The sequence below is a fragment of the Rhodamnia argentea genome, chromosome 8, assembly GCF_020921035.1.
Source record: "Rhodamnia argentea isolate NSW1041297 chromosome 8, ASM2092103v1, whole genome shotgun sequence".
Lineage (NCBI taxonomy): Eukaryota > Viridiplantae > Streptophyta > Magnoliopsida > Myrtales > Myrtaceae > Rhodamnia > Rhodamnia argentea.
Genome location: NC_063157.1, coordinates 15,988,079 through 15,997,571, shown reverse-complemented (window position 1 = coordinate 15,997,571; position 9,493 = coordinate 15,988,079). Strand labels below are relative to the sequence as shown.

Genomic DNA, 9,493 nt, shown 5'->3' with positions numbered 1-9,493 from the left:
TATGCTCGGGTTTCAAATTGTCCAATAGCTCAACCCACTTTTTGAATGAGTATTTGGGTACAAGGGATTGACACTTAAGGAAGGATCTAAGGGGGTGAGCGTGCTCATTGATCTCATAACACCCCACCCGGAGTTGGAAAGTCTTTATATGAGAGGTGAACCACAAGTGGAGTAATCCGCTAGACGCTTGGAAAACGGCCTTTTTTGAAGACTTGGAACGATTCGGGGAGAGAAAAGTCTCAGCTAAGATCATGTACGAATAATCCCAGCGACAACACGCTTGTCTGGCTATATGGGTTATGGAGGGGTCAAAAGTAGTTCTAGAAGTCGGGAATAGAACGAATGCAAAGAAAACCAAGATAAACACCTTTCCCGATTTATGACCGGTTTCGGTGGGTAGAGAGGAATAGTTATCGAAAAGGAACGAGAATGTGAATTTGTTGGAATTGGACTTGTAAACTTTTTCAATTTCAGAAGTTTTAAGGCGAAGGAAACTCGATAACGAACGAGTGGAGTCCATGTCCAAAGGGGGTTGAGCTATACGTTCTTCAAATTTGGCCCCGATAATAGCGGTATACTCCTCAAGCGTAGGGGTCAATTCCAATCCTCGAAAGTTGAATGTCATTGTTCGCGCGTCCCATGCCTTGGCTAGTGCTTGAATGAGCGCCGGTTGGTATTCCACTTTGATCAAATCTACAAGTCGTCCCAAGCGTCCTTCCACATAGGCTTTGTTGACGATGTCGAGGCGATCCCACCATATAGCGAGTTCCTTGCGCGATATTGGGATGATTTTGATGTCTCCATTCCCCATGATCTAAAAATGCAAAAAAATGATGATCCTAAAGTCAATTACCACAGTTTAATATGCATATGTATGTAATGTGATGCAAATGCGCTAACCAAATTCCATGTCATCTTTTGGTAACATGAGGGTCAACTACTCCCACTTGACCCAAATAAGCCAAATAGGGTAATTATGGACCAAATCTCACCCAAAGATGGCATGTAATTTGATTAGGATCGTTTAAGTGTAATCGGGGTAAAAAGTCGTTCACAAATTGACAACTCATGAAATTTACAAGTCTAAAAAAGATAGAACATGATAATATCTAGAGATGTTCGGACAATAAATGTCCATGAAAGTACATAATAGACTCAAAATACAATAAAATCTAGAAAATGCCCCAAAGTCGTACTAATCTAGACAGTGGGAATGGTATCCTCATCCGATGAAATCTCTACTATCTCGGGAAGTTTGATATCTTCTTCATCATCGGAGGATATGGTGATGATTTCCTTCTTCTTAATCGGGAGTGTTTTGGGGCCGTCTTGGTTGCACGTGGTTTTCTTGCCAACTTCATGTATAACTCCCAGATTCTTTCTTTCTCGCGCTCGAGTTCCAAATATCGTCCACATCGGATATAATCGCAACTCTCGCTACGGATGCGGTTTCGTCCGTTGAGCTCTCGTCCGTGAACAAATCCGAAAATTCGGAATGAAGCGGGTACTCGGTCCTCGCGTCGAATGGTCCTCCGCTCCCATGTGAATACATCGGGTACAACAACACGACTTTGGGGCGCCATCTATCCTAAAAAGGAAAATTTGACTTTCAACCCCAATCACTTAAACGATCTTACAAATTGTGATGATATGTAATGAAAATGCATGATATGCAAAATTTAAATTTACAAGTTCAAAATAAAAAGGGTAGAAAGCCTTACCAACCGATGTTACTCTCTTTTTGGTTTTTGGTTTTAGGTATACCAACCATCCATTTCACATGCGCATGAGACAGGTGAGGTTTAACTCTAAAGAAATCAAAAAGGCTCGGGTATGGACCTAAAAAAGGCTCCCGCTATACAAATCGAGGGGCCGCCCACAAGCGCAATCAAACAACAAGTGGGTAGGACCATCAATCTTACATAGCGAGCGGGATCAAATATGGTCAACCCAAGTGCAATCAAACACAAGAGCTTCGCATACCGATCCCTATCTATGGCGACCTAAGAGGTGATTTCGCGGCTCGGGTTTAGGCGCTTGTGTGTGCAGTGTCGTGATCCTCGAAATATGCAAGACATGCACCACAATTTATATTCAAAACACCGCTTCAAAATTTGCATAAATAAACAAACAATCCAAAACTCCATATCTGCATCAAAAATGGTTAGCACAGACGCCACCCCTTATAACTCCCATCTGCATCAACATTTAACACTTTTTTGTTAGTGGACGTACCTCATCTTCAAGAGCATCTGTAGAAAACGAGGTTAGAAAACAATCAGCATTTTTATCGGCTTAAATCCTCTTAAAGACATCCCCGGTGGAGTCGCCGGTCTGTCGCGACCCTCCGGAAATTTCTTTCCGGGGTGGAATTGGGCTAACGAGCCGATCCCTCCTTTTATAGACATATGTATGGGGGATCGCGAGTCTCTCCCAAGACCCATTACTCGAATCGCGATGTCGGGTAAAATTTATCAAATATCGAAATTGACCTTGTGTGGTCGGGTGGCATGTGCGAGGTGTACATGCAATTCGGAGTCGCCACCGATCGATTTATTGGAAGGTACGATTGGAAAACCTTACCGAGCGGTCGGGAGAAACCGTTCGGTTTCGCGAAAAAACCAGAGATTTTGGGTCCGGGGACTTGGTTACGCCAAGTTTCAAATTTGACGCCCTTTCGGTTACCGATGTTGATTGTTTTTCTAACCTAAGATTTCATGCGGATACGATATCGGATGAGGTAGGTCCTAAAAAATCCGAGTATTCATGCGGATGGGAATTTTCTATCCTAATCAATCACAATCGAGGAATTAATGCGCAATCAAAATCATTACAAGCAATCAAATCAATCAATCAAGGTTTGATATGTCTAAAATGGCCCTATCGGCCCACACAAAAATCAATTTTGGGTATCGGGGTGATTTGGTAAAAATTTGGGGCGGAAGGCCCGGAAGGGTAGAATGGTCATTTTTGGGAGTTCGGGACCCAAAAATCACAAAATTAGGGTCGGGCCAGTTGAATGTGGCCATTTCCCATTTTTTGTGATTTTATGGAATTTTTCTAATTTTTTCTATTTTTTGGAATTTTCATTTATTTTTCAAAAATATTGGAAATTTCCGGATCGAAATTAATCAACCCTCGTAGTCTCAAAAATTTTTGATCCAGACTTTATGAGTCCCGAATCGATCTACAAATTTTTAGAAATTTTTTATGAAAATCCGGGAATTTTTATGAATTTTCTAAGTATTTTTACAATTTTTTTGGATTTTTGGAAATTTCTTTTTATTTTTATATTATTTTTTATTAATAGACCGGACCGGTCAATCCGGTCAACGACCGGGTCAACCCGGTCAAACCGCTCGCGGACCCACTCGTGAAACCAACCGCACACTAAACGGTGCCGTATCTATTTTTCTATATTTTTTTTGAATTTCTAATACTAATTTCTAATATTCGAATAAAAGAAAATGGATGGACGGGCCGAGATCAACCGCAGATCTGATCTCGCCATTAACTCGCGCCCTGGCAAAAACGACGACGTCTCGGCCCTCGCTTACAAAAACGACGTCGCACTTGACCTATTCAAACGGGCGGTCACGATCTAACTTCGATCTAATCTAAGCCGTTCATCTCTCCCTTAGTTAAAACGACGCGGATCGATTAAATGCATGGATGGCCACGATCAATCCTAGACTTAATCCGGACCGTCAAACCTATCTAAAGACAAAACGACGCCGCATATCCCCGAGCTAAACGACACCGTTTATGAATTTTTTAATAAACGAATATATATAAAACGATCCAACGGCTAAGAATCAAATTCATCGATTAATCTCGGCCGTTGGATCGGATCTGAATCGCCCCGCTCGCGCCAACGGCCGAGCCGACTCAGATCCTAGCCGGCCCTATCACACGACGACACCTAGGCCGGTTGACCTGTTGACTATGCCACGTCGGTCGTCTTCTTCACGGCGACGACACGTAACGGACGGCCGAGAACGCTCCGGCGAGATCTAACGGCGAGATCTCGCCGGAATGACGCGAGACCAACACCGGACGACTCGCTCGTACTTCCGCATCAACATATCCAAAGATTAAGTGATTGTATCCACAGAATCAACATATATCAAGCTCACACAAGATCGAGATCGCATGGTTCAATCAAGCACAAAAAGAGCATTACAGTTCAATTCCTTCACACAGAAGCTCGAAGATGAGTTGAGGAAACTTACCTCGAGTCCCGATCGGACTCGCGAAGGCTGGAGAGGTCCGCGGCGTTCGGCCGGACCGCGATGATTGGAGGTTTCGACTCGGGATGTTCGAGCAAGATTGATGCAAAAACCAGGATACGAGCATGGTCGGTGAGGCTCGGGCATCAAAAGGCACACAACAATTTCACGAATCATGCTTAGGATGTGAGGATGCCATGATTACACGAGTAGCGAGATAGGAAGATTAACTCACCGATTCGGAGCTCGCAACTTGACCGAGCTGTCGCGATCGAATCCTCGGAGCCTAAACGAAGCTTCCGGACGTGATTTCAAGTCTTGATTCGCTCCGGATTGGCCTCACCAAGAGCTCACGGTCGAGCTCGAGTTCTCAACCGAGCGAGCGGGAGAACGAGCTCTCTCTCGTTTTCTCTCTCTCTCTCTAGCTCTATCAACAACTTGCGAAACGTGAATGAGCCCCCCTTCGCTTCGCGAATGTTCTCCTCCTTTTATACTTGTTTTTTCAAATAATGGCGCGTTGGGCAAAGCTTAACCGACTCACTTCGCACGTGCCCACGCGTACGAAGTGAGTTGGACTGAGACCGGAACGGAATAGGATTCCGTCCAGGCTCCGTTTGACACTCCGAGCAACACCAATTGCGCACGAATTGCACTTAACTTACCGAATGTTGACCTTTTTGCGTCGCCGTAGGTTTGATCTGCTCCGTCGGCGCTCCTCCGGCGACGATTGTCCTCAAAGTCGGGCCCAATCGACGCGAAATCACCCGAGGAACAAAACGCCCGGGTTAATTGCTTTGATTATCGCCGATTGCCTTGTCAATTTGTTCATCAAAATTCGCCCAAATACTTGTTCATTCGTGCAGACGTTCGAAGAAGATGAAGTATCAGTCTGGACCGGTTCGACCGGTCCGGCCGTGACCGGTCCGACCGGTCCGACCGGACCGGTCCGAACCTGTTCGCACAATGAATTTAGCACAAATTTCAAAATTAAACAGAATTGGCTGGGAATTTTTGCAATTAAACTTCAAAATTGAACTTAGGGGCCTGGATATTATCTAAAAATGTGATTTTGCCCAAAAGTTCACCTCAATTTCTATGAAAACCCCAAATTTTTCAATTTCCCCAAATTAGGGAAATGTTCAATTGAGCATCAATTCGATCAAATTGGACTATGAGACCTATGCCAATCGCTTTAGAATGTATCAAAACCCTAGGGATGGTCTAATTTTACCATGATAGTCCCTCAATTAAAAGTAATTTCAAAAATTGCAAAATTGAGGGACTTAATTGCAAAATTTTTAAGAATTTCTGTGCAATTCGCACAATTCGCGCAATTGAGGGTGCAATTGATCAAAGTGAAGTTCAAAGGGACTGCAATTGAATGTCTAAACTCTAAATGTGCAAAAATTGCAAATAAAAAGACTCAATTGGTATTTTTTATGCAAATTCAACTCTAGGCATAGTGAAGAAACACCTAAAATTGAACTTAATTTTCAATTTTTCTTGAGGTCAATATGAAAATGGAATTAAAAGAAAAATATTGGACATTTTTGTGTATTTTTGTGACCTCGAAAGGTATTTTTTATGAATTTTCAAAGATTTTTCCTATTTTCGAAAATATTAAAAAAAATGAAAAATATGAAAAATTATTTTTTGTTCCAAATTGGTTCCTTAGGCTTGGCCAAGGCTTCCAATGTTGATTTTTCAAAATTTCTTATTTTTATTTTTTTTTTGTGAATTTTTAATGAATTTTGGAAAATAAAACTAAAGGAAAACTAACTAAAAATTCGGGTGTCAACAACGAGCGACTTTTGTCTTGTGGATTCCTTTTGTGTTCCCCGTGTCGTGTCTCGAGTCGTAGTCACCGTATTTACGGTGGTCTGTATGAACCTTGACTTTACCCGGTGGTGTTCCATGTACGTTAACGTTGTGCTCTATGTCATTCTGTTGTTTATTTTGTCCGGGTTGTTTTTATCATTCCGCTTGCATTGCATCTCGCATACATTACGTTCGTTGTGGATCCCGGTGAGTTGCGAGTTCTCTGGTGACCTTGCGGGATGTTGGTCAACCCGTCGGGCACGGGACGTGACATTCCCGTTCGAGTGGTATCGGAGCAAGGTCAACTCGATTCGGGACGATTGAGGTTTAGAGTAATAAGGAGGAATGACTTAGAGACGCCTAGGTAGTGAGACCTTAGGAGATCCGCTAGAGTTAGACACGAATTGCATGACATATGAATTGGCGTTTGTGACCGGCATATTGGATTGGCATCACCCTTGGTGATTATAAGACTGTAAGGGGCTTTGTACTTGGCGTTGATTGTCGTGGCTTGATGTACGGTTTGTTAAGCATGTGGGTGATTGTTGTGATTTTATTGAGTTGCAAATGCGTCCGAACTTGAGGTAAGAGCCCGAACCCTTGAATGTGAACCCCTTGGTTGTCCGATTGCTTGTCATGTGAGGTGTGTATCTTGTTGTGGTTGTCACCGTGAGTTGTGACATAGACCTCGCGAACTAGTCGTCAACTTAAGTCTCCGATTTTCGCGTGGGTTTATGGGTTGTTCGGGTGTCGTGAGGATTAACTAGGATGAGCGACGGAACTAGAGGAACAAGGAGAGCTTCTAGCTCGAGAGCATCTGCGATAGAGGACCCGAGAGTAGATGGAGTTCTTAGGGCCCTGGAGGAAATTGGTAATTTGATGGGCGCACAAGCTCGGGAAAGAGCTGCTGCCGTGGCTCAAGTTGCGAAGCTGCTTGTGGCCGCCGCCAATGTGGCAAATGGGAATAACCATGGAGGAGGAAACGGGAACGGGAATCGCCCGATGAGTCACCTGGTGGAACAATTTCGAAACTCGAAACCAGCTTAGTTTGATGGTGCTGGAGATCCAGAGATGGCACCCGGTTGGATTGAGAAACTGGAGAAGGCCTTTGAGGTTCTTGGGTGCACCGATGAGGAGAAGGTGACCCCGGCGGCTTACCGGTTAGAGGGTACCGCAGATGATTGGTGGAAGGCCACCGGAGGAAGGATATTTCCCGAGGGCGCCGCTCTCACTTGGATTGCCTTTACCGAGGCATTTAACGGGAAGTATTTCTCAGAGACCGCTCGGGAGCGGAAGTTGGTAGAGTTCCAACAACTTCGCGAGAACCGGTTAGCGATCGACCAATATGAGGCGGAGTTCGCTAGATTGTCAAGGTACGCGCCGAGGATGGTGGAGAACCCAATAGACAAGGCGCGAAGATTTAGGGATGGATCGAGACCTGACCTTCGCCGTCAGATGATTGCACCGAACCCGAGGACTTATGAAGATATGTATGAGAGAGGTCAAATGATTGAAAGAGACATGAAGGAAAGGGCTGCCGCATCTGGTTCGCGGTTCGCTCCCGTTAGAGACCGTCGCCGGTTTGGCAAGAGGCCAATGGCGGACAACGGGCGCTTCGTCCCTCCACCCCGGAAGAATATTGGGAAGCCTAACCGTCAGACCAGCTAGAATTGTAGTTTATGTGGTAGGAGGCATGGGAGTGGACCTTGCCCAAGTAGGACGGGCGCGTGCTTCAAGTGTGGCCAGCTGGGTCACCAAATAAGGAACCGCCCGAGTCAAGCTCCGGAACAGCGATCGCAAGGACAACGGCCTCGTTATGGATCACCGGCGGGAGCTGCCCCGCAGAACGACTTGGGTAGGCCGCCAGCTCAAGGACGAGTGCATGCTTTGGCACGCAAGGAGGTGGAGAACACGCCCGGCGTGGTCATAGGTACGGTTACATTATGCGATCATGCTGCATATGCCTTGTTTGACCCTGGGGCTTCGCATTCATTCGTATCTACTCAATTTGCTGATTTAGTCGAGTTAGAGTTAAAACCGTTAGAAGCAATATTGCATGTGGCTACACCCTTAAAGAGTGAAGTGTTGGTTTCCTTAGGGTGTCGGGACTGTAAAATAGTGATTGGCGGTAGTGAGGAATTGATTGATCTTGCTGTGTTGCCCATGTATGATTTTGATGTTATAGTCGGGATGGATTGGTTAGGCGAGTTAAAGGCTGTGGTTGATTGCGGGAGCAGGGCGATTCAATTCTTTCCCGTTGGTCGCCCTAAATTTGACTTTGTCGGGGGTTGGGGAGGAACGTCGATCCCTTTAATCTCGTCACTTGAGGTGACTAAGCCGATGCATGATGGATGTAAGGCTTATTTAGCAGTTGTGTTGGATCCGACGGTGGAAGGACCTAAGTTGGAGAACATACCGGTAGTGCGTGAATACCCCGATGTGTTTCCTCAAGATTTACCTGGATTACCACCTGAGAGAGAAACGGAATTCTCTATTGAATTGGCCCTTGGGACGGAACCGATATCGAAGGCACCCTATAGAATGTCCCTATCCGAGTTGAAGGAGTTAAAGGTGCAAATGCAAGAACTATTGGACAAAGGGTTTATTCGTCCCAGTGCTTCACCTTGGGGAGCACCAGTGTTATTTGTAAGGAAGAAGGACGGGTCGTTGCGGTTGTGCATCGACTATAGACAGTTGAATCAGGTGACCATTAAGAACAAGTACCCATTGCCAAGAATAGATGACTTGTTCGACCAATTGCAAGGTGCTTCAGTGTTCTCGAAGATTGACCTAAGGACAGGGTATCACCAATTAAGGATTAAGAAGGAAGATATCCCTAAGACTGCCTTTAGGACAAGGTATGGGCATTATGAGTTTATAGTGATGCCTTTTGGATTAACCAATGCCCCTGCTGCATTCATGGACTTGATGTATCGAGTGTTCAAGGAGTATTTGGATAAGTTCATCATAGTGTTCATAGATGACAGCCTGATCTACTCGAGGAGTAATGGCGAACATGAGGCGCACTTGAGGATTGTCTTGCAAACATTAAGAGAACACTCGCTCCACGCCAAGTTTAGTAAGTGTGAGTTTTCGCTGAATAGAGTGGCGTTCCTTGGGCATGTAGTTTCTAGAGATGGAATTTCAGTGGACCCTACAAAGATTGAGGCGGTTATGAATTGGCCAAGGTCGACGTCGATTACCGAAGTTCGGAGTTTCTTAGGACCGGCCGGCTATTATAGGAGATTTGTGGAAAAGTTCTCGTCGATAGCAACTCCTTTGACGAAGCTGACCGGAAAGGATATGCGGTTTGAATGGACGGACAAGTGTGAAAGAAGTTTTCAAGAACTCAAGCATAGACTTACGATCGCACCGGTATTGACGATTCCTTCTGGCCCAGGAGGCTACGAGATACATAGCGACGCATCGTTGAAAGGGCTAGGATG

General features: G+C 45.0%; 1 protein-coding gene across 1 annotated transcript; it reads left to right on the top strand.

Moving 5' to 3' along the window:
* The first annotated feature begins 7,118 nt into the window (after positions 1-7,118).
* Positions 7,119-7,715, top strand: LOC125316297. Its single transcript, XM_048284311.1, has one exon. The coding sequence runs from the start codon at positions 7,119-7,121 to the stop codon at positions 7,713-7,715; it is 597 nt and encodes a 198-aa protein (XP_048140268.1).
* The last annotated feature ends 1,778 nt before the right edge of the window (positions 7,716-9,493 follow it).

What these genes read in the sequence shown, in the direction of transcription:
- LOC125316297 (XM_048284311.1), top strand. Translation starts at nt 7,119, where the DNA reads ATGGCACCCGGTTGGATTGAGAAACTGGAGAAGGCCTTTGAGGTTCTT.